Consider the following 22,993-nt stretch of genomic DNA (forward strand, 5'->3'; position numbering starts at 1 on the left):
ACAGATTAATCCACATGTTCCGAGTGCCTGTTCCTTAAAATACCACACACAACCACATTACATTTCCAGTCCATCTCCAGCAGTGGTGGCAGGGAGGGCAGAGACAGCTGGGAGATGCTTCTGAACTCACCTGGAAACACTCTAATCACCAGAAAGACCAACTTCCCCCCACATCACTCCTAAAACTGGTCTAGAGGGACTGACCTTGCTCTCAAAGCTCCATTTTTCTTTGAGTGGATCCCAGGGTAGAAGAAGAAGAATAGGTGCAGTAGACTCTTGGCCACAGCTCTAACAAAGTCAAGGATCTTTCCTCATGTTCTCTAACCCTAAACACTCCCTGAGGTGGGACAGCAGCTTTTGATAATGCTTAGTAGGACTCAAACACTCCAGAGTGCTGCAAACCAGAGGGAAAACTTCCCTTGCTCCCTGGAGTAGTATCTGTGCCTGCACAAGCCAAGCTGTCCTGGAGGAGGTCCTGCAGTGTCACGGGCAGCAGAGCATGGAGAGGAGAGCTGGGTCATGAGACAAACCGTGCTGACCCCACTGGGTCCATGTGAAAGGGGGGAGCATCAACCCACCTGCAGCCTGTTTGGAAGAGGCCTCTCCTTCAAGAAGATGAGGTCCATCCCTTCGACATTTTTCCTCCTGCCCCGTCTCCTCCTCATGGCAGCATCATCTCTTCGCAGGCTGCCATTTACAATCTGTCCCGTGACAGGATGGATTAACCCTGCCTGTAGGATGCCAGACAAGTCCATGCCCAGGGAGCCCTGGAGGGCATTCACAGTCCCCAATTTGGGCATGTTTGTGTTCAGGGGGAAAGGAGAAGAGTTCCCTGGGGACCCATCAGAGGCTCTGGACAAGTCCACCGCTGCCTCACGCCAGCCGTTCAGCACAATGGGTGAATGGACGTGGGCTGCTGCCAGCTGCTCCAGGCTTCTCTGTTTCGCATCTCTCTCCAACTCAAATTCATATGGTCTCCTGTGCTTCCGCTCGTCTTTTGTGAAGGCAGGGCTCAGGAAACCTTCCTGTGTGTACCAAAGCCACAGAGAGGGTTATGGCTGCTCCCACCCCTCCCAGAGACCACAGCTCTTCACACCAGCACTGAGCTAATGGTCACGCTCTTCTGCCTCTCCACGGGCACATGACACCTCTTTCCCTGCGTGGGGATGGTGCAGGAGCACCCTGACATGCACTCTGATCTCCCAAGGTGCTACAACCCTGGCTGCTCCGCCAGCTGTGGGGTGGCCAGGCTGGTGGCCCAGACAGAGCTTCTGTCTCTGTCCAGTGTGACCACTGGGGACCGGGACACTGGGACTTGGGAGCTGGGGACCTGATGGGGCAGTGCCTTCTCCTGCACCCTTTCCTTTGGGATACCAGGGCAGCGTCCGCTTTTCCCTCTGACCGTGTCGGGAGCTCCAGCGTTGACTCTGGAAGCTCTACGGCCGCAGAGGCTGCAGAACTGGCGAGAACAGCTGCCTTCCCAGGAGAGGAGCAGGGGGGCTGAAAGCACAGGGAGCTCACCAGGAGCACCCAGGAGAGGGGAGCAAGTGGCTTAAGCCACGTGTTATACACCGCAAGTGGCACCAAGAGGCCCCACTTGGGAAACTCCTGAGCAGTTCTGGGCAATGGCTCCCACCAGAGTCCTGAGCCTGTCACTGCCCGAGGGGCCCCCTCACCTTTTGTACCTGTGAGAGTAACACTCCGTTATTGAAGCTGGGATCAGGGGCTTCTGACTCAGCAAAGCTGCTCCTGCTGCCAGCGTTGCTGGCCACGGCTGGGGCTGTCAGCAGGCTCTGTGCCTCAAACTGCTGGCTGGAGGAAGGCCACTTGCCCTTTAGGATGGCATGGCAGATGTTGTCAATGCGGTTGATGATCACACGGTCCTGGAAACAGAATCGGACAGTGGCAAGCTGAGACTGGAATGACTGACCAATGTACGTCAGCTCAGGATTAAAGCCAAGTCCAGCCCAGGTGATCACAGCTCAGCAGGAAACTGCTTTGGTGGCAAGCATCTCCATGGCACCCGTGCTTGGGAAGAGCACCTCAGTCAGAGCGTCTGTGGGGAGCCGTGTGCGGAGGAGCAGGAGGCAGAGCTGGGGCTGTGTGAGCCACCGCCAGTCAGGATTACACAGGACACTTCGATACAGTGTTCATTTTAACCTCACCTTAGGCCACTCAGAGAAGGAGTAAAGTGTCTTCTCCTGCAGCAGCTGGGCAATGGTCGGTGCTCGGGCATCCTGAAGGTCATCGATCTCCCCGGGCAGGACAGAAGCAGAACTCTTGTTCTCTTCCTCTAAGTACTTCTCTGGACCATCTAAGAAAATGAAGGAGAACAGAGCCCCTCACCATCCTGCCTTTCTCTCCTTCTTGAGGTGGGAACATCTCCTCACACCTTCCCACCCCAATACCCAGCTGGCTCCACTAAGGTTCCACTCCCCAAACAGTCACCAAGAGAAGCAGCAGGGTCAGGGCAGATGGCCCAAGCTGCTCAGGAAGGGACACGACTCTTCTGGGCTGAGTCTGGTGGGCTTGTACTGCAGTAGCCCCCATCCCTGACCATCCTCATACCCCAGTGGGCGAAGGGGAGGGCACATGCCCTTCCAAAAGGAGCTGCGCACCCTGGGGCAGGAAGGGAAAGGAGTCCTGCATTCCATGGCATGCTCATGGCAGAAGGGCTGCTGGGTGGAGAGTTCTGGCCAGCCCTGCTGGCAAATGTAACCCCCAACCCTTTTTTCCCCCCAGTTACAGCAGCTACAGGGACCCCAGCTCCTGCAGATGAGAGGCCACTCCAGGGGCTGGGCAGCCCCAAGGTTTGGCTCTGCAGAGAGGACAGCAGGTCCTTCCTACCCCAGCCAGACGTGACTTATCAACCTGAGGGAGCTCTCAGGACTGTACCTCGACTCTGGCTGCTGCTGGCTTTCTCCCCTTCATCTCTGTTCTCACACTCTTCTTGCTTCACACGCTGGGGCTCGGTGTGTGGGACCTCTGTGCAGCCTGCCCCTCGGCCCCAGGCGTCCCCCCCGGCTTGGGGGGGCTCTGTACCTGAGGTCCCCAGCAGAGGTGTGGGCAGGCTGAAGGGCTGGCTCTGAGCCTGGCCTGGTGAGTGCTGCCCAGTGCTCTCCTCATCCAAGCCACGGTCCTCCCTGCCTTCTGGCCCAGGCTCCCCCAGTCCCAGGGGCTCCTTCTCGCCACTCACATTTTCTGGGCAAGTGTCCTCGGGTGTGGGGAGGCCAGAGCTCTGCTCCTCACCCCCCAGTTCATTAGCCTCAGGGTCACAATTGGCCCTGGTCCTGGGACCACTCAAGCCATCCACAGCATCTGCTGCTGCCTCAGAGTTATCATCATCCTCTTCTTCCTCCTCATCTTCCTCGCTGTGGCTCTGACTTGGCCCCGACTTTGCCTCCATTCCTTTTTCCTGCAGCAGACTGATGAACCTCTGCTCAGGAGGAACCTTTAGTTCATAGTTACGGAGACTGGGACCGTAGAGCCCCATGCTCAGGACCCTTTCCACAGTGCCGTGCTCGGGCAGCCCTGTCACCGGGCTGGTGAGGGCTCCCTTCTGCTCCAAGGCTTTGCCGAGCTCGGCCGGGACGCTCTGCGAACGGTTGCTCTCAGGGGTGGAAGGTGAAGGCTCAGCTTCCTCGTTCTGACTGTCCATTCGGTCAGAGCCCATCTGCAAACCCTTGAGGAAGGGAACCTCTCTCATGGTGTCTGCATCGCAGCTGGATGGATCCTCATCCCCCTCCAGCTTGCCCTCGGAGAGTTTGGCAACGCTGCTTCCGACCTCTGTGCAGCTTGGGCTGTCTCTGGCGACGGAGCTCTGCTCGCTGTGACAGCCCTTCTCGTCGTACATCATGCACACCAAGGACTCTGGCAGTGAGCTCTCATCGTAGTTACTGGAAATGATGTCTCGGACTTCAGACATGAACGTTTCACAGTTTGCATCTGGTGTGCTGCCTCCGGCCTGGGACATGGTGCTGTCCACAGCTTCCAGCTTGATCTGACTCTCAGCTTCATTCTCCAGGGTTTCGCAGGTCCGGTCCACCTGGCTGTACAGAGGGGAACTGTAGAGTTTGGAATTAGTCTGGTAAAGGCAGCACAGGGTTTCTGGGCCCGGGAGCCCTGTTCTTTTATGCTGGGCATAGTTCCTGTATGCATCTAAAAAAGACAGCTGGGGGTCATTCATGATGTAGTAGTCGGTGCGGTTCAGGCCATGCTTGGCGGTGCCGATCAGCAGGTCCCGGTCGTGTTTGCCACACTCCCACCACACCGGCAGGTAGAGGCTCGGCCGGCACAGCTTGAGCCGCTCGTGGAGCTGGGGGCACTTGAGCACCTGCTCACGCACCTTCCGCAGCAGCTCGATGCGGTAGAGGGTCCTGGCAGCACGTTCCTCTGTGATGGGCTCCACGTAGATGTCGGGGTCCGGAGGACCTACAGCAGGGACACCAAAGTCAAGGCCACATTACACTGGTTGATGAGAGCTCCTCAGGGGCAGTGATGAGCAAGGTGAGTTTTAACTCTTGCTCAGACTGCAGGTGAGGTGCGGCCAGTGCTTGTAGCCACTGTCTTTTTCTAGTCTCATCACCTTCCTACTCACACGTGGGAGTAAAACCCCATGACTTCAGCAGCTGGATCAAGAGTGATACAAGCTGCAGAGGATTTCAGAGTCTTGTCTGAGCTCTGCTCCATCAGCATCAGCAGTGCTGGAGCTGCCTGGACCTGCTGGTGGAGCAGCACCCAGGGGTCTGAGCCTCTGGTAGCCCTTTAGCCTGTTCTCAGGGAAGGGCAGCTTGTGCAGCTCTTCTGATGAGGAACACCTACCCAAGGCACTAACAAACACATGCAAGGAACTGCACCTGAGACCAGACCCCTCGACAGGTCTGAGGCAAAACGTTTTCTGCTGCTGCTGGAAGCAAATCACTTTGTATTTAAATAGCCCTGAAGCAGCTTTTCATCTGCCATGTCCTGCTCAGTGACAATGCAGGGTCTCTGCAGAGCACTCGAGGAAAATGGATGTGTGTTGGCCAGGCTGCAGTGGGTTCAGGCTCCCTTTACCCTGCAACAGAGCTCCACAGGCAGCATGGGCATGGAGTGGACTTTGTCCAGTGCCAGTGGAGAGAGATGCTCGGAGGTAAAGCAGCAATACAGCTCACCCAAATAACCCCCAGCTCTAGCATGGAGATGTGCTGCTGTGTGCGCTGCTTCTCTACTTGTCTCTCACATGCAGAGGTTGCTGTCTTGGATAGAATTGGTTGTGATTTTATTCAAGAGCTCCAAGAGATCTGGGGGAGCAGGGGCTGGAGCCCACAGGGCTGTTCTACCCTCCCACTGTGCTGGGGAGGCGGTATCTGGCAGGGACAAGGCAGCCAGAAATGCATGACTTGATGCAAGCCCATGGCCTGCCTGGCATCTCAGTGCTTCCAACTGTCCCTGAAACTCCTCTCTTGCTCTACTGCTCCATGAGAGCAGTGGGATCAGTTCTACATGGACCTACCATTAGCACTCCATAGGCTGTGCAATTTCCACTCACCATCCTCTTTCCACAGAGGGAGACCACAGACATTCTTGCACATGGCCACGAAGCTGTAGAAGTACTTCTCCAGGCTCTCATCCGTCTTCTTCTCCAGTCGAGAGATGGCTCGGAACTGGGACCAGTCAAAGATCTTTTTCTCCTGGTCATAGATAACCCCAAAGGAGGAGACAGTGCGGTAGAAATCTGCCTGCTCCCTCCTGGTCCACCTGTGGGGCAGGGAGGAGACAGGAACACCACTGAGACACGTTCTGGGCCCAGCACAGGCAAGGCACCAGGCAGAGGCTCAAAGGCACTATCTAGTTACCGACCACCAGTTTTGGGGGGAGCTGTCAGGGAGACCACCAGAACCTGAGATCCTCTGCCCAATGGTGCACAGGGAAGAGGAGCAGAGGCCATGGGCCCTCTGGCTCTCGATTCACAGATGAAAAAAATCCCCTTGGCTGTTTCAATAAACCTGAGTGCAGCCCTTGGCTGTGCTGCCAACAGGGCACAGGCTCCAGCAGCTTCAGTGGAGGCACAAACCTATCCCACCTACTCGCTTCCTGCCACGTCAAGCTGTTTCATGACCTCCATGGAAAGGCCAATTCTCTGTTGCAGCCATTAGGAAGGATCTGCAGACAGCTCTCATCCAGCCTCCTCCAGAGGCAAACTGGGACTAGGGCTTGCTGCTGTTAAGAGTTCCAGTAACAAACACCATCTGCCCTGCTGACTCCTGTGGACTCCTGGGTGCCAGGGGTGGGTGTCACCCCCTCCCCACTGAAGGAAAGCAGCTGTAGTGATAGAGGGGGTTCAGTTACAGCACTGTTAGAGCACAACTGGCTTGGACCCTCTGAGCTTTCACCTCGTGGGGATCACTCTAAGGAACAATCCAGGACAGATAGTGAAGACTGTCCTGGGCAAATACAGCCCTGGGCAAACAGAGCACAGAGAAAGAGCCACGGAGAACAGACCTGGGTGCACATGGCAGGGCAAGGGCAGAGAAAAGGGAGCACTGAGGGCTGAAGAAAGCTTCAAGTCCAATCTCAGCTTCTCTGAATTGCAGCTCTGAGCCAGCACCAGCAAGCAGGTAGGACATGTCAAGGGAGAGCAGACAGGGTGACAGCACTCACAGCTGCCCAAAATATACCTGGACCAGCATTTCCACCCCTGTTCCCAGGGGCTGGGAGCCCTCTGCAGTCATGTTTCATTTAAAAAATGAGAATAACATGATTAAAGTTAATAAATACATTAATGATCCAAATCAAGGAGCCCAACGGTGAGTTTGTCGAAAGGCTTCAAATTAAAGACTGGTGGGAAACTCCTGTAAGAAGACCTCTCTTCTTGCAGGGAGGTCTTTACAAGAAGCCCAGAGAATTAAAGAGCAGGAGGTACCAGGCTGCTGTGGTGTCCACAGCACAACCATTGATGCCCCCACATCGAAATGGGGATGGTACGACTAGAAGAAGTGCAGAGACAGAGGAATGGGAACAGCTTCCATACAAGGAGGCCATGAACAGAGCACAGGGCAGCACAGATATCATGCAGTTACGTGGGGTCCTGCTGTGGGGACAGGTTCACAGGAGACAAAGCTATCGAGGGCTGGTGACCACAGAGAGCCCCAGTCCCGGGGCTGCACTGGAGACCGGCAGCGACGGCAGCAGCACCACTCTGTGCACGCCCTGCAGTTTCTGCAGATCGGTCCCACCACAGTCCCACCACCCTTCCACTTACTGGGACACAAATGAAGTGGGAGCACAGCACAACCAGGACATGTCACCACAGGGCTCCTGAGGCCACGAGCAGGAGGCAAAGGCAGTGGCATGAGAACCACAAGGGTCAGAAAGGCATCGTTCACAGGCTGTGACAGCGCTCATCTGTCACCCTCACCCTTGGTGTGTCCCAAGGGCACAACTCTGCTCAGCAGCACCCGCTCTGCTGGGGCTGACCCTGTCCCAGCAGACACTGGATTTGAACCTGAAGAGCTGTCCCCTCACTTCTTTTCAGTCTCACCATCTGCTACCTGCAAACTCTAGTTTGCACTGGAGGCTGCTCCAGGGCTGGGCTGGCTGCTGGAGCAGCAAGGCTCCTGCAGCTGGAAGCAGCATTCCCTGCCCAGCAAGGACCCCCGTGACTCCATTCCCTGGGCAGCCAGCTGCACGGACAGCTGTGACGACATTTACCTGGGTCAGTTCAGGGGGGCAAGGAATTCAAGAGGGATAAATCAGCTTTGGAAAAGCCTCTCTGTTGCATTACCTTTTCTGCATTTCTTTGTTCACCGAGTCCACCTCAGAGGCTCTCCGGAACATCTCCTCCTGCAGCCAGTAGCCATGGTTACCGGGCACCAGCATCTCGGCGCGGGGAGGCAGCTCCTTGCGGTTGCAGCGCTGGTAGACGGTGACGAGTCGCCGCAGTCTGGCCGTGAGAGCAGAGGAGACAGGCCAGCAGGATCTGTCTGAGTCAGAGCCATCCTGGGCTTCAAACATTAGCAAAGACATTAGTATTTAGTGCACATGCAAAGCCACAGGTTCCCATGTCCCTGCGACAAGCTCCAAGAGCTTCCTCCCACCTTCTCCCTCCCGTGGGGTGCATCAGGGATCACAGTCAGGAGTGGGGGACTATGGTGACTGTCCCCAGGCCTGCTGGCTCACAGCCTCACCATGTCTTAGCTTCCTTCACAGAGAGCTCAGAGGCAGAGACCAGGGTAGGAATGATGGCTCTGGGCCAGGCCATGCATGGGAGAGGACTGCAGCTCCCTGCTCAGCAGTGGGACCGGCCAGCTCGTGGCATGTGCCAGCACTGCCTGCTGCAGAGACCTTGTACACTCATCTCATGCAGGCAACTGCATGGACAAGGGTAGGCTAATGGCTTCTAGTCACCTTGGGCAGCTTTGGCTGGAAACACTTGGCACCCCAGCTGCACTGCCACAGGGCCCACCTCGGGTCAGCTGTGACTCTGCACGAGAGGTAGCTCCAGGCTGAGCTAACACAGAGCAGTGTGTCCCCCCGGCCAGCAGTGTGTCCTGCCCACCACCCAGTGCCTGGCACAGTGCTCCAGCTCTGCCATGCCAAGCCCTGGGGAGCTGCGTGCTGCACTGCAGAGACATGGCCTCACCTGCCGCTGGCTCGTCCCGCTTCTCACTGGCTTCACCCACCCCAGCAGCCACGATGTCCTGCAGAAGGAAACCATCAGAGAGGGCTCAGTCCCACACAGAATGCCACACACCCACAGCCCACCCATCCTTAGCAGGGTACAGGTGGTGGAACAGGCAGGGTCGTGTGCCCCGTGCCCTCGGGCTGCAGTCACTGGCTAGTTCAGTGCACGGGATCAGAGCAGCAGGGACAGGGGAGGTGACAGCTCAGAGGGGCAGTGCTGCCCATTTGGGTCCTGGTGAGGAGGTCCACCACAGTAACACAGGCTGTATGTAGTGCCACTGCCCAGGACAGTAGCACTGTGACAGCCTTAGCTGTTCAAACAAACCCTGCACCCTCTTGTGCTGCCTCATTCCCTGCTCTTCCTCTACCCAGGGCTATTTTAGGATGCCCCTGACTCCTCTGACAGGGCCCCACAGGGCTGCTGAAGCCGAGTGCGAGAGCCAGCACCCCTGGGCATCCCCAGCCCTCAATCCCCCTCAGTTCCCCACGAGGTGGATGCTGCCCAGGTCCACATATAACACACAGAGGCACAGGGAGCAGAGGCAATGCAGACGGGATGGGGCACCGGCAGCGCAGAGCAGGGGCACGAGCCATGCTGGCCTCCCAGTGCCCCGCAGCAGAGTCGATGGAGCCAAGCCTGCAGCACAGCAGGACACGCCTGGCAGCAGCAGATGTGTTTTCAACACTGGGAATCCCACTTACCTCCTGTTTTGGCAGCCCCTCCAGCTTTTCTCCATTGCTCTCTTCCTTTTCCACGCTGCCCCTGAGTGAGAGAGTGAATCAGTCCCTGGTAGCGGCAGCACAGCCCCCGTAGCTGTGCCAGTCCTCAGCAGCAGGAAGTGGAGAATTGGTGCTCATGCCATCCTTCCACCTGGTACTGGGGACCAGCTCCCCATTGGCCTCCCCTCTGTGCTCAGAGGCACAGCCTGCTCCTTCCCTCCTCCCTGTGCACAGCTCGTCCCGTTGCACTGCCCCCAGGAGTGAGCCAGACAGCCACAAGAGCTGGGCTCCATCCCCTGCCCACCTTTCAGTAGCGTCCTGTGCCCCGTCGCTGACGCCCTGCTCGGCAGAGAGCAGCTTCTCGTCCGGCATGCCCACCTTCTCCAGGAAGCACAGCGCCGGGTCCGCCCGCATGGCGTTGTACCGCTCGTACCCTGCGACCGCCGCACGTCACAACACGGACAGACAGCACAGAGCAAGGCCTGAGCCTGGTCTGGGAAAACCTCCTCCAGGGACACAGCTCCCCACCTGGCTTTAACTCCCTCTATGCTGCTGTGAGAGCAATTCTCACCCCAGAAATTCTGAACACCTCCCCCAAAAGCTGCTAATGGCTCTTCTCTGGGCAGCAGAAAAGGGAAAGGTCAGCCTTCCCATCCCACCCCCTGCAGCAGCACAGCACCCACAGAGCTGTGCACAAGCACCCATGTGGGGTGCAGCTGGGGCAGACAGCCCTGTGGCTCCTCAAAGTGCAGGGGGACTCCATGACAAGGCCAGGAAAAGCTCTGTGCCTTCCTCCTCACCCTGAGGTGGCAACTGCATGCTGCTCATGGCAAACCAGAGTCTGCCATGAGGCCCGGCATGGCCACCCTGGGCAGCGTGGGGTGCCTGTCCATCCCCCCCGCCCAAAACATGCTGCTGGCACCTGGGGAGAGCTGTCTTGGCCCTGTGTGGCTGCAGCGCATGGCTCTGCCCCCTCGCACTGACGTGATGTCCCCTCCAGGTACCGGAGGTACTCGTTCCCTCCCACACCAACCCACCAGTCAGCTGGCTACACACCGTGTTTGAAGACACCGATGAGCAGGGATTTATCAGCTTCAGCGTTCCACCAGTCCACTGGGATCTCCACGTAGTCAATGTCTGGCAGCAGCACGTCCAGCTCCCTGTGGCAGACAAGGTATGAACACCCCTCTCCCAGTCTCACCAGACACTGAGGGGCACTGGGCGCCGCTCAGAAGGGACAGGAGGAAGCAGAAGCCATCGCTTGCTGGCTTGGGGACAGCTAACGAATATTGGCCTGGGGCCCCAGCATGATGTGGGCACACATCTCCCTGGGGTCAGAGAGCTGGAGCCTTGGTCCCACCACAACCCACCGCCCTCCTGCTCCTCTCTCTCCAGTGACGGGGAGGCTGCCCAGCCCCTCTCCCATCCCACCCAAGCAACATCAGAGGACTGGAGATCCCATCTGACCTGAACAGCACCTCTGGGGGGAAACCTCTTCACACCTACCAGCCCCAAAAGAACAGTGTCTCACTGCATAAACTTGTGCTGATGGAGCTGTGCTGGGGAAGGCAGCAGCCCCCGCTTGCGGAAATTAGGATATAAGCTCAGCATATCACACTTCTCTGTGAAACACAGAGAGCTGAGTCTTTGCAGAAAGGTCAGGAGCTGGCAGGCTCCAGGCTCAGTGGCATTACAGAGCCTGTGGGTCCCACTGTCCCCAGTGCTGGGAAGGGACTGTAGTCACAGTGATGAGGCATGCCCTGCTCTGAGGCCTGGCCCTGAGACTGGGAGCAGTCTTTGTGGACTCCCACTTTGGATTAAGGGCCCATTTGTCAAGCAGCACACAGAGCCATTTTCCTGCAGGGTGTCCCTGAAAGTCCCCACCACCTCCGGGCTAGTGTTGCAGCCTCAGAGCTGCCTCAGTGGGGCTGCCATGGCCGCAGTCCCTGAGCAGGTAGAGTGGCTGTCTAAAGGTGAAGTTTTCCAGAGCAAGACCTGAGTGGGGACTTGACCCCCAGGTCTAACTCGCCTGGAGCTGCAGTGAACCCAGACGTGGCTGGGCTGGATGGCTGCAGCAGTGCTCGAGCCCGAGAAGCCTCGCAGGGGGTTCACCGTGAGGTCCCTACCTGGCAGGGGTCCCCTCAAAGGCTTTATCCGCAGCCTCCCCCAGCACTTCAGCCTTCAGGTAGTAGAGCATTCGCACCCGCAGCAGAACCCTGTCCCGGGTGGTAGAGAGGTCAGCAAGGCCAGGGAAACCTGCTTGACACCATGTTTCCCCACGTGGAAGGACCCACTTCCTTAAAGCAGGATGGGCACCAGCCATGCAGCGTCACACAGCAGTGCCCAGCCCTGTGACCTGGTGGGGCCCATTGGCCAGAGGGTCACTGCTCAGGACACGGCTCCCATGAGCTGGAGGAGAATCCAAGAGAGGTCCAGCAGTGGGAACATGGGGATCCTGTGTGGGCTGTGAGCCCTTTGCAGCTCCCTCCCACCCTCCCAGTGCTAAAGGCCCTCAGCCCACTGTCTCCATGAGCTGGTGTGGGCTCCCACAAGGGGGAATGGTTTTAAACTAAAAGAGGAGAGATTCAGACTAGATGCTAGGAAGAAATTCTTCCCTGTGAGGGTGGTGAGGCCCTGGCACAGGTTGGCCAGAGAAGCTGTGGCTGCTCCATCCCTGGAAGTGTTCAAGGCCAGGTTGGACAGGGCTTGGAGCAACCTGGTCTAGTGGAAGGTGTCCCTGCCCATGGCCAGGGGTGGGTGCAACAAGATGTTTTTTAACATCTTCCAACCCAAACTACTCTATGATTCTATGACTCACTTGTTGCAGTGCTGTTTGAGGTGCTTCTTGTAGCTGTCATCATGTAGGACCACCTCGGGGTTGCAGGTGGCGAGCCAGTCCGCGTTCTTTATCTCGGGAAGCAGCATCTGGTTCTTCGTCTTCTTCCCCTTCCTGCCTCTGGGCACTGGTGCTGACAAACCTGTAACAGCAAGTGGCAGCCAGTAAGCACCGCAGGCACCACGGGCACCGCAGGCACAGCCGGGCACTGCCACCAGGCACGGCCAGCACTGGCTGCGAGGCAGGGCAGCAGAGCCAGGAGCTGGAGGAGGCCATGCAGAGCTCCTAGCTGCAGCTTGGAAGGCCAAGGAGGTGGAAGTGCACGGGGCAAACATGGCCCCTTGATGTATAAAAATATCCCACAGAAACATGGAAGCGACCTTGGTCCTGGACCCAGTTCTTGGAGCCTTCTCTAGATACTGCAGCCATCTCTGAAGGTCACCCTACAGGGACAGTGATTTGGGACAAGAGTTCAAATAAGAAGTTCCCAAATGATCAAATACCAGCAGACCTGTGGATCTGATCTGTAAGGGTTGTTTCTTATGCTGTGCATTAGGAGTAGGGCTGTGGGGGAACCAGATCAGTGCAGGGGGCTAAGGTACCAAAGGGAAAGGGAATGCGGTCCCATCTGGCTGACAATGATAAAATGAGATCCAGTGGCTGGAGCTGAAAATGAAACACATTTCAACCTTGAAATAAGATGTGAGTTCACAGCAGAATGTGGAAACAATTCCTGATGGGGTGTGATGGTTTCACTCTAGGCCTTCCTGGAGACCAGCTTGTAACCAGGAAGGAACTAGGAAGGTGATCACGGAAGTATTCCATGCTATTCCTTTAGGTAACTGGAGATATAAATAAGGCCAGCAGGAGGGACCTCGCTCTCTTCCTTTCGTCGAGGTTCGAGAACGGTGGGTCCCTGTCTCGGTCTGACTTATCTGGAGCTGAGGCCTACAGTGACTGCTGTTATCTGCCACGCGTGAGGGGAGAGCGCTGGGCCGTGTCCAGCCATCCTGCTTGTTCAAAGGGAAGTGGTGAGATTTTGCTAATTTACCTTCGGTTGGCTGGTTGATTGCTCGGTCTTTGTCCCTTTTTGTCCTTTTCCCTTCCCCCCTCCCCCTCTTCCCTTTTGGGGAGCTGTTTGGGATTTCTGGAGTTGTGGTGTATAGTATTCTCATTGTATATATCTGTCTCATATGAAAAATATATATATATATTTTGCTATAGCTTTGGCTGCTTAGGTCGTTTTTTCTCTTCCCTCTCTGGGAAGCAGGTCCTTGTCGGGTTTCGGGGACTTGGCGGGAAGCCAGCTCGAAACTTGCACATGGGGTCATTATTATTTGGAATCTTCGGAGAGGGATAAGCTGCCTCTCTGGGCAGCTGCTATTGAGGGAGGTCCTGCAGACATCCTCTCCTGCCCATGTGTGAAAGGGAAAGACTGCCTGAGCAGTTCTGTCCCATCTGTCTGGTCCACTGAAGAAGAGAGAGCATCACCATGTCCTCAACTCCTGCATAAGGTCTGCAGCTCCGTGACAGGACAAGGGTTGCAGCCCGGGTGGCTGCTGGAGGTGGGGCACCAGGTGGGCACCAGGGTTCCTATCTCCAACACCAAACTGGCCTTTGGGCAAATGCTGCTTCCTCAGCAGCTTGGCCTCTTCCAGGATGGAAGGAAGGATGGTGCTGGATCAGCAGAGCTCTGAGCTGGGCTGCCTGGGTGCTGTGCTCAGCCCCCATGGTCACATGGATAAGGGATTGAGAAGGAACAGCTCCAGGATGCACTAGCGAGGGTTGGAGGTTGCTGTTGCTTTCTGCACATCAGGGAGGCCCAGGGCATGTCTCGCCTGGTCAGCTCTCTGCAGACATGGTACCTAGGGCTCCCCAGGGAGGCTGCTGTGCACTGCAGGGTTCTGCTCTCCTCCAGCTCCTGATGTCAGGCTGGATGGTGTCATTCCTCTAGCCAAGACCATGTGGAGGTCTCACAGGTGGGAAAAGCCATTCTGAAGAGTTGATGCAGAAGTTCCTGGTCGCTTCTCCGCTCAATATCCAATGTTAGTGCTGCTCTTGCACTACAAGCAATCCTGACTCTCCACTGAAACCATGACTTGTTTGTTACTTGGCATTATCTAAATCAAGCCCACTCATACCAGCTGGTTTGGTTTTGACTCTTGTTCTGCTCTCTCAAGCAGTCCCAGCCAGACATTTCCAGGCAGAAGGAAATGGTGACGTTGGGTTTTAAGCACCAAGTACTGCGCAACTGGGGCTCAGCAGCAGCACCACTACAGAACAGCCTTCCCTGTGCTCCACCGCCTGAGTCCCAGGTTTCAGCCTGGCTCCCTGATGCCAAAAGCAGTCTGGAGAGCCCCAGCCCCCTCACTACTCACCTTGTGCCACAGATCAGAAGGGCAGAACAAGCAGCACATGGCTTTTGGGCTCTGACTCCCCCAGGGACGCCGCAGCCTCCCCCAGCCCCATTCCTCTGTCCCAAGAGCCACAGGATGCAGGCACTGTGCAGCCAGAGCTCTCTGACACACAGCAGGCCCTGACCACGTGTCCCAGACCACAACCCCCCAAGCTGATCCAGGGAGCCAGCACCCACTCTGTGGTCACAGCATAAAAGATAAAGGCCCTGTTTTGCAGGGTGGGGCTCTAGGGGAGCCCACAAAGAGTAGCCACTGAGCTGCAGGCGGGGGGACCAATTTGCAGTGTCCACTAGGGAAGCAGAGCCAGAGCCAGCAGGAAAGCAGGGCTGGGAAGGCTCTGGGTGACCTGTCTGAAGCTGAGGATAACTGGGAACCTCCACCCTACAGAACACAGATGCAATTACAGATCTGACATCTGTAGTGTGACACATGGACCTCACACACACTGGAAAATAAGCAAGTGAGGTCTCTGAGCAGAGAGGGCACAGCCAGACCTGGGACAAGGGTCCTGCTAGACACAGTGAGAGAAGGCAGTATCACCTGGGGAAGACTCTGCAGGGGTCTCAGGACAAACCAACGTTGCACCTCCACCCATCAGGTCAGGCACCGAAGATCAGTATGTCTGGGACAAGCACCATGGCAAGGGGAAACATAAGCTGGAGATGGAGTGAGACGGATGCTCAGCTGCACACTCAGCTTTCCCTGGCACAGCTACCAGTGCTGCCCAGAGGCACAAGCAGAGTCCTTGAACAACATCCATGCTGTGTCCTGTGTGGCTCCGAGGAACAGCCGGGCACGTCAGGGCTCCGAGTGGAACATGTACCCTCATACCTATCACAGCCAATGTGTTCATACGGTCACCAGCACCCCATGAGCTCGCTGCCCAGTGTCTCACCGAACAGGGGAACCCCGACAGCACTCACAGGCCAGAGAAAACTTAGAAGCACCTCTGCTCCCACCACAAGGCTCTCTCTGCACCAGCCACGGCACTGAGAGACAGGAAACAGCCTCCCCCACTCAGCCAGCCCCTGCTGCTGGCTCTGAGGGTCAGTGTGGAAGTCAGGTCCATGGAAGTCTGTGAGAGAATCACAGTGCTCAAGCACAACCACTTGCAGACTGTTTCCATCAGCTTTGAATTTTGCAGCCTTGGTCCCACAGGCTAGCACAGGGTGACAAGTACAGATGCAATGGCAGAGAGAACACGCAATACCTGAGTGATTCTGCAGAGCCTGGTTCTGGCCATCCTTTGTCGGCGTGATGAGATCCCAGATAAAACTCTTAATCTTCTCATCCCCCTTGTAGTGTTTGACGCAATACACCAGCAAGGCCCGACAAATCATCTCCATGTCCTTCTCATTCAGGTGCCACTTGAACCGCCCATGGGTTAGGATATCTTTCCAGCGTCCCCAGCTGAAACAGCAAGAACACAGAGTAAACACTCCAGTGCAAAGAGAGATCTTGCTGGCACCTCTTTCCAGGAGCTCTCCGAGGGGCATGGGCCTGCTAGCCCCTGGACAGGGGTGTTTTTCCCACACATAACAGGAGCAGAGAGGGAGAGAGGTCTGCCAGACAGAACAGGGCAGAGGCAGGAGCAGACTCTGGAAGTGCCAACTGTCAGCTCATGCTTTGTCCCTCTAACTCTCCTTCCATCCCAAACATTTGCTGATAGCCCAGGTCCCACCCGGGAGGTCACTGCTGGAAGGAGGGGACTCTGCAAGCAGGATGGACAAAAAGTGGCTGGGGTAGCCAATGGCCCACAGATACTGGCCAGCTGGAGGCTGCGGCCATGGTCTCTGGGAGGGGTGAGACTCACCCAAATATGAGCAGGTTCTTCTCCACGCGGAAGCACTCAGCCCGCAGGTACCGCCGCGTCTTCTCGTTAAAGCGCCGCGAGCGCGTCGGTCGCTCGTCCGAGTCACTGTCCAGCTCAGAGAACTCCATCAGCTCGTCCTCTTCGAAGGAGTTGTAGTGTTTGGTTTGCTTCCGTACCCGGGGTCTGTCGATGACCAGGCTCTCCTGGGAGGGACAGAGCAGAGAACGTGCTCAGGTACAGGCAGAAAAACTTGTATACGTTCTTCTCCCCGCTGCCACTGGTTCTGCTCACACCTCTGGCTCCTGGCTTGCCAGTCCCATGGCTAACCATCCCACTGGGATACCTGCTCCAAATCACCTGCTTGCAGCTCTGCCTGCACACGAGACAACTCCTGGCCAGGACAAAATTCAGCCTGAATGATGATGAGCTGAAAATCAGCCCCTCTGGGTCCAAACTGCTGACAGCCAGCAGCTGACTCAGCTCTGAGTCACTCCTGGCCCTCCCAGCACCGCCTGTGCCAAGTGCTGTGCTGAAGGAGGTGTAATCTTTGTGTCAGGGGACAGGTGGGCTGTAAGAGGAAAGGCAGATTGCAAGAAAGTGCAGGAGGGAGCAATCTGAAATTAAATAGCATGTACCTGCCTCCTTACCCCCGCCCTATCGAACGAATCCATGCCACCTAAGTCTGCCTGGATTTCAGGCACATGGGACACACACACAGACACACACGGAGTCATCTCACTCCACTGCTTCTGCTTGAGCAGGGAGCTCTGCAGAGCTGCAGGGCCTCCCTCCTACTGTGTAACACCACCTCTATGGCATTGCTGAAGCAGGAGCTCCAGGGCTGGAGCACACGAACTCAAATCAGCTCTCCAGGCCTCCTCCAGAGCTGAGAGGCCAAATGCTATCCTCCGCCCAGGGTACAAGGGCTCACACAGACTTGGGCTGGTCTGGGGAACAGTTACACAGCATCCCCCAAAGTGGAAAGAGCCTCGCTCACCCCACCAATCCCCCGCCACAGCAAGAGCTGCCACTTGGAACCCCTTTGCTCTAATGAAGGTCTCTGGCCTTGCAGAGACAGCCGGAGAACTGGGAGATCAGAGGTGGCACCTGGAGGGCAGCATGGGACTGTCCTGGTACTGCTCCGTGCTGGAGCCCCACCCCAGCTGCCTGGGCTGCCTGCACCCCTGTGGCTGGCAGCAGGTAGCACTCATGCCTGTCTGTGCTGTGGGGAACTCTGCACAGCCCCATGACAGGCAGTCACACCAGCCTGCTGGGCTCACAGGTGGGCACTGGTTCCTTCATCCTCTCCTCCCCTCTCATGCTGCCCCAGCTGCTGCCTCTTAGCCAGGTTTGGGAGTAGCTGGGAGCACAGATTGAGCAGCCTGAATATCAGGGAGACACAGACCAACATGTGGCTACATAAATTGGGTCTTTAACTCGTGAGTCAGTCTTCCCTTGCAGTAATTCTTGATGCCCAACACCAATCCCTTCAGGAGCCCAGCAGAAGCACACAGCTCCTGCCTGGAGACCACACCACGTGGTGTCAGATCAGTTGTAGGGCACACAGACTGCAAACTGGATCCTACCTTTTCGTTCTTGGCATCTGTATCGAGCTCTGCTATCTTGGCCCACTTCTGCCAGAAGTTGGGGTCGTCTAAGGAAATGTCAGTTCTGTTTCCTGATGCTACAAAGCTGGCCTGGGAGAGAAAGAAGAGTGAACGGAGTGCAACCCACCATCGAGATGTGCCTTCTCTCACACAGAGATCTCCCCCCACGCCTGTCTGAGCACACGGTCTCACTGCTGTGGGGTGCTGCACTCCAAGCTGACATGTGCTAGAGGGTTCTTTGTTCGCCTAAGGGAGCTGAACCGCTCTGATCTACAGTCCTGCCTGACCTATTGTAAACAGAGTCTGAGCTATGCAAAATGAGGAGGGATAGATGGCCCTTAGAGCCCCCAGCAGACACTAGCCACGAGCACAGCACAGAGCTGGCTCCTTGGGCTCTCTCAGGGGGGTACATCAGACCCCACACACAGCTTCCCATGGCACAGCAGCACCTGGCTTTGGGCATCGTGCAGCCCAGGAGCTGGACCCTGCCACCATTCTGGGGGTCTTCCTGCAGAGCCAGGCCTCATGGCAGCAGAAGAGAGAGGCTGGAGACAGAGATTGGCTGCGCTGAAGGTACCATAGCTCCTTTCCGCACCACTGGCGGCTCAGGTTTCCACTCACATTTCTGCTTGTCAAAGCACCACACTGAGGCTGCACCAGTCTGGCTGGGTGACAGATTCGGATCAAATAAGCTCAGTCCATGAGTAAGATCAGCCCAGCTCAGGTCTGGATCTCATCTAGGCTTTGAACTCATCCATCCTCCCTTACGAGAGGCCTGACCCTGCCCACACAGCCCTGGGCAGAGTCTAGCTCTGGGCATGGTCTGCTGCCACAGCAAGGAGCCCTCAGCCCATGAGAGGAGCAAGACCTCCACCTTGCTGGGACATGACAGCAGCTCTGCATCTATCCGCACCTCCAGCCTGGGGACAGAGCACACCTGGACGCTGCCTGGCACCTGGAGCACAGGCCCTGCTCTGCCTCTCACTAGCCTGAGCCAACTTCAAAGGGAGTGCTGAACCCTCCTAGGCAGCCTCCCATCATCCACTCAGGCTGGTGGCCCCCTCCTCAACACTGTGCTGACCACCAGAGAGACAGGAGACCACACCTGCTGTGGAGTCCCAGCAAGGTCTCACTCCTGGGCACAGCGGGACAGGAGAGCTTGGCCTCCATGCAGACATGTCTCTGCACACAGGCAGGAGATCAGCCCACTGCTACTGCCCTGCATGCTCCCAGTGTGTCCTCCTCCCCCACCCCTCGAGGGGAATCCCCCTTTCCCTCCTGATGGAGCACAGCATACCTTGGCAAAGGTGGAGCCCTTGCCCTCAGACTGGATTGTGATGGTCTGTGTCCTGCGCTGGAGGATCTGATCAATGTCTTCCTCACAGAACTTCGACCCTTCGTCCTCCTCATCCATGAGTGCACCATAGGCACCCTTCCGCAGCAGGTCCTCCACCTCCATCTTGGAGAGCTGCTGAACCTGCCAAAAACACGGGGGCATCACCAACCTGGCCAGCAACCCTGACACTGCACAGCAGGAGAAGGCTCTTCCCTCTGCTCCAGGAGGAGGACAGAGACGCCTCAAGCAAACCCAGACCTGCTGCTGCTACAGCAAAGAGGTCACTTCAAAATGCTGCCTGAGGGACTGTCAGGAATTTCAGTCCATGCCACCCCAGACACAGCATCATGTGTCCGCCAACCCTGTGGCACTGCAGGGATAGCCTGTCAGGCTATCAGCAGCAGTGTGAGTGTGTGGGACTGGGTTCTCCCTCCCCAAAGCCTGCCCAGTCTCTGCTCCAACCTGGCAGTGACTTGCACTTGGAAGAGGAGAGCTCTCCTGCAGCAGCTGCCGCCTGACCCCACTCAGGTAGCCAACCTACCCCGTTGGTGCTGCCCTTGCGGTTGATGTCCTGCAGCACAGCCTTATCCAGGCCCAGCTTCAGGCTGGCCTTGTCAAACATCTCCCGCTCGTAGGAGTTCCTGGTGATGAGGCGATAGACCTTCACCGCCTTGCTCTGCCCGATCCGGTGGCAGCGAGCTTGAGCCTGGGAGAGCAGAGGGCACAGTGTCAGCACAGGGAGCCCAGCAGGATGGGGACCATGTGGCTTGTGGCACCCGCACCAGCACCTACAGTCACCCATCCAAGCCACAGCCAGCTCCTACCCACCACAGCATCTTCGTTCCATGCCTGTGGCTGACCTGGCAGGGTTCTGGCTCTGGCACAGCCTGCGTGGCTGTGGAGCAGAAATGGGTGATCGCAGCACCCTCAGGCCAAGGACACAGGCTTCAGGCTGGAGCCGTGGCTCTCTGCAGATGCAGGCACACAACACTGCACCCACTCCAACACCAGCTATGGACACAGTGTTGCCTGCTCTGTGGCTCATCTGTACTTTCAGAGCCACATCGTGACCTCCCTCGTGTCCTGTCCCCTCTGCCTGCAGTCCTGCCGGCTCTCCCAGCATGGTACCCTGTGCCCAGCACAGCCGTTGCCCCGCCCCGCCCTCCTGGCACCAGCGACAGGAGCTGTGCCACAGGACCGCCCAGCAGCCTGGCCCAGCCCGGCCCATCACCTGCAGGTCGTTCTGTGGGTTCCAGTCTGAGTCGAAGATGATGCAGGTGTCAGCAGCCGTCAGGTTGATGCCCAGCCCCCCTGCCCGCGTGCACAGCAGAAACACGAAGCGATCCGAGTCGGGCTTGCAGAAGCGGTCAATGGCAGCCTGGCGCAGGTTCCCGCGCACCCGCCCGTCGATGCGCTCGTAGGTGTACCTGCTCGAGAGGGGGACAGGGGAGAGCAGCGTCATGGCAGAGCCTGAACTGGCTGTGGCTTTTAAACTCCTTCCTGCTCCTTCCCCTGGGCTGAGTGTGGGCACACAGGCAGCTGAGACTAACTGGCAGAACCTGTGCCCAGGTGGAGGCTCAGGCCCCATCAGCCTGTGTGCACTCTGGCTGTTCCTGAAAGTCGTGCCTCTTATGATGGCAAAATCATCACAACTCCATGCATGGTGCATGGATATGGGGCTCATGGGAACCAGGACCAAGGGTCCTACCTACTTCCACCTGGTCTCTCCGAGGACTGGCCCTGGGCTACGCAGAATGGACAGGTCTGAGCTGCTCAGCTCTGGGGTCTCTGCACCCACCAGCAGTAGCCAGTAACTCCAGTCCATTGGTACATGGGCATGGAATGGCCAAATCCCCACCCTGCATTGCTGCCACTCTATGTACAGTGCATGTAGGTGACGTGGAGGAGCTGTGGTGAATGCTGGAGCCTGTACTAACCGCCTCTGGATGAGATAGTCTTCCAGGATGTCGAGGCAGCGCACCATCTGAGAGAAGATGAGCACCTTGTGCCCACCAGCGATCAGCTTGGGAAGCAGCTTATCAATGAGCACCAGCTTCCCGGCTGCCTGGATCATTGCCTGCAGCTGGAAGTCTGGTGCCTCTGGGCTGTGTGTTTTACGGAAGTCTTCCAGGATCTTCTCCTCTGCCCCTGCCAGGTGAAAAGGGATGTGAGCTCCTGGTGAGGCTGGCAGTGCAGCTCCCCCAGCCTCCCACCCAGGGCAGCAGCAAAGGAGCACCCAAGGAACAGAACCCATGCAGTGAGAGCTAGGGAGGTTGCCCAGAGACCTCCAGCAGACCCTCCATTCCTGTGACTAAACTTCAGGGCTTGCATCAGCTCTTGTCAGAACAAGTCAGGCTGGGATGCTGAAGAGGGTCCTGTGTCAGAACACCCCCGAACACAGTGAGCCTCACAAGACCCTGAGATGCCCATCAGCAAGCAGCTCTTGCAGGGAGCTGGGCTGCTTGGGAGGGCAACAAGGCAGATCACTGTACCCTTGTGCTGGGCTCACAGCCACACCATCAGCAGATGGCACAAAGGCCTGAGCTGGCCCCCAAGATGGGCAAGTTCTGCAGGCAGTGAGCAGTAAATGTTGCAGTGATACCAGTGTGTCCCCTCACACCTCCTGTGCACAGCCCTCACCATTGATGAGGTAGGGGTGATTGCAGCACTTGCGCAGCTCCATCATGGTGTTGATGAGGTTGGGCATATTGTGCTGGTTGGCACCCTTGGAGAGGAAGGAGAAGTTCTTCTCCAGGATGGCCCGGTAGTATTTCTTCTGGATATTGGTCAGCTCCACCTCAATGATGGTCTCCTGTTTGGGTGCCAGATTCTTCTCTACATCATCCTTCAGCCGTCGCAGCATCATGGGCTTCAGGATGGACTGCAGCTTCTTCACCTGCAGAGCAAGCAGAGAGACTCACTGCCCTCCCGACATGGCAAACACGTGGGGACAGTGGAGGCGACGTTGGAGCCCCTCCAGGCTGTGAACCCACTGCAAGAGACCCTGGAGCAGCTGCTCAGCAGCCAGCCAGGAAGACTTCAAGGGCTGGCATCCTTGGGGCAGGCGTGTGAGTGACCAGTCCTGTACCATGAACTGCACATGCTTCTGCTGCTGGCAGCCTTGGGTGTCTGATGCAGGAGGAGAGCTGAGAGTTTGGACAGCAGGTGGTGGTTGCTTCATATGCCTGTGCCTGCTCTCCTAGAATGACAATCTTTGTGCAATTCCCACATTCAAATGGCAGCAGGGACAGCCCAAGGGACTGAGCAGCTTCCCATGACCCACACTCAAGAGGAACTCTGGAGGAAGGCTGAGTTCCATGGGAACCTGACAAGGACAACTGACTTACTAACCTCCCCATTCCCCCTACACTCCTGCTGGTTCCAGGGACAGACCAGGTGGGAGAGGCAGGTGAGCTATGCTGCCCAAGGGTGCAAAGGCAGCAGGGAGAGAGACTACTGCCTTGGGACAGGCTGGTCTCCTCTCTCCAAAGCAGCATTGGGAGCTCTGTCACAACTTTGCTTCTCCCACCATGAAGAGCCCTATCCACTTCCATGAAGCACATGCCTCAGAGCATGCCTGGTTTGGTCATCAGGTGTCCC

General features: G+C 57.1%; 1 protein-coding gene across 14 annotated transcripts in view; it reads right to left on the reverse strand.

The window, feature by feature from the left end:
* Positions 1-22,993, reverse strand: part of CHD6 (chromodomain helicase DNA binding protein 6) — an 89,023-nt gene that overhangs the window by 8,776 nt on the left and 57,254 nt on the right. For 10 of the 14 annotated variants that reach the window (XR_001878180.1, XM_017835577.1, XM_017835574.1 and 7 more), the window contains 20 exons: positions 22,034-22,289; positions 21,331-21,541; positions 20,625-20,820; positions 19,935-20,099; positions 19,355-19,534; positions 18,037-18,147; positions 16,451-16,653; positions 15,845-16,047; positions 12,203-12,362; positions 11,511-11,600; positions 10,441-10,544; positions 9,689-9,818; positions 9,367-9,427; positions 8,624-8,681; positions 7,766-7,985; positions 5,531-5,739; positions 2,896-4,431; positions 2,166-2,314; positions 1,677-1,883; positions 579-1,025 (listed from right to left, as the gene is read on the reverse strand). Coding sequence is in view for 13 of the 14 variants with exons in the window: in XM_017835577.1 (XP_017691066.1) it covers positions 579-1,025; positions 1,677-1,883; positions 2,166-2,314; positions 2,896-4,431; positions 5,531-5,739; positions 7,766-7,985; positions 8,624-8,681; positions 9,367-9,427; positions 9,689-9,818; positions 10,441-10,544; positions 11,511-11,600; positions 12,203-12,362; positions 15,845-16,047; positions 16,451-16,653; positions 18,037-18,147; positions 19,355-19,534; positions 19,935-20,099; positions 20,625-20,820; positions 21,331-21,541; positions 22,034-22,289 (4,896 nt within the window). In the remaining variant the exon portion in view is untranslated. The remainder of the gene's footprint in view (positions 1-578; positions 1,026-1,676; positions 1,884-2,165; positions 2,315-2,895; positions 4,432-5,530; positions 5,740-7,765; positions 7,986-8,623; positions 8,682-9,366; positions 9,428-9,688; positions 9,819-10,440; positions 10,545-11,510; positions 11,601-12,202; positions 12,363-15,844; positions 16,048-16,450; positions 16,654-18,036; positions 18,148-19,354; positions 19,535-19,934; positions 20,100-20,624; positions 20,821-21,330; positions 21,542-22,033; positions 22,290-22,993) is intronic. The other 4 variants (XM_017835570.1, XM_017835581.1, XM_017835573.1 and 1 more) reach the window with 2 other exon arrangements.

Source organism: Lepidothrix coronata, unplaced genomic scaffold (genome assembly GCF_001604755.1).
Source record: "Lepidothrix coronata isolate B3197 unplaced genomic scaffold, Lepidothrix_coronata-1.0 Scaffold260, whole genome shotgun sequence".
NCBI lineage: Eukaryota > Metazoa > Chordata > Aves > Passeriformes > Pipridae > Lepidothrix > Lepidothrix coronata.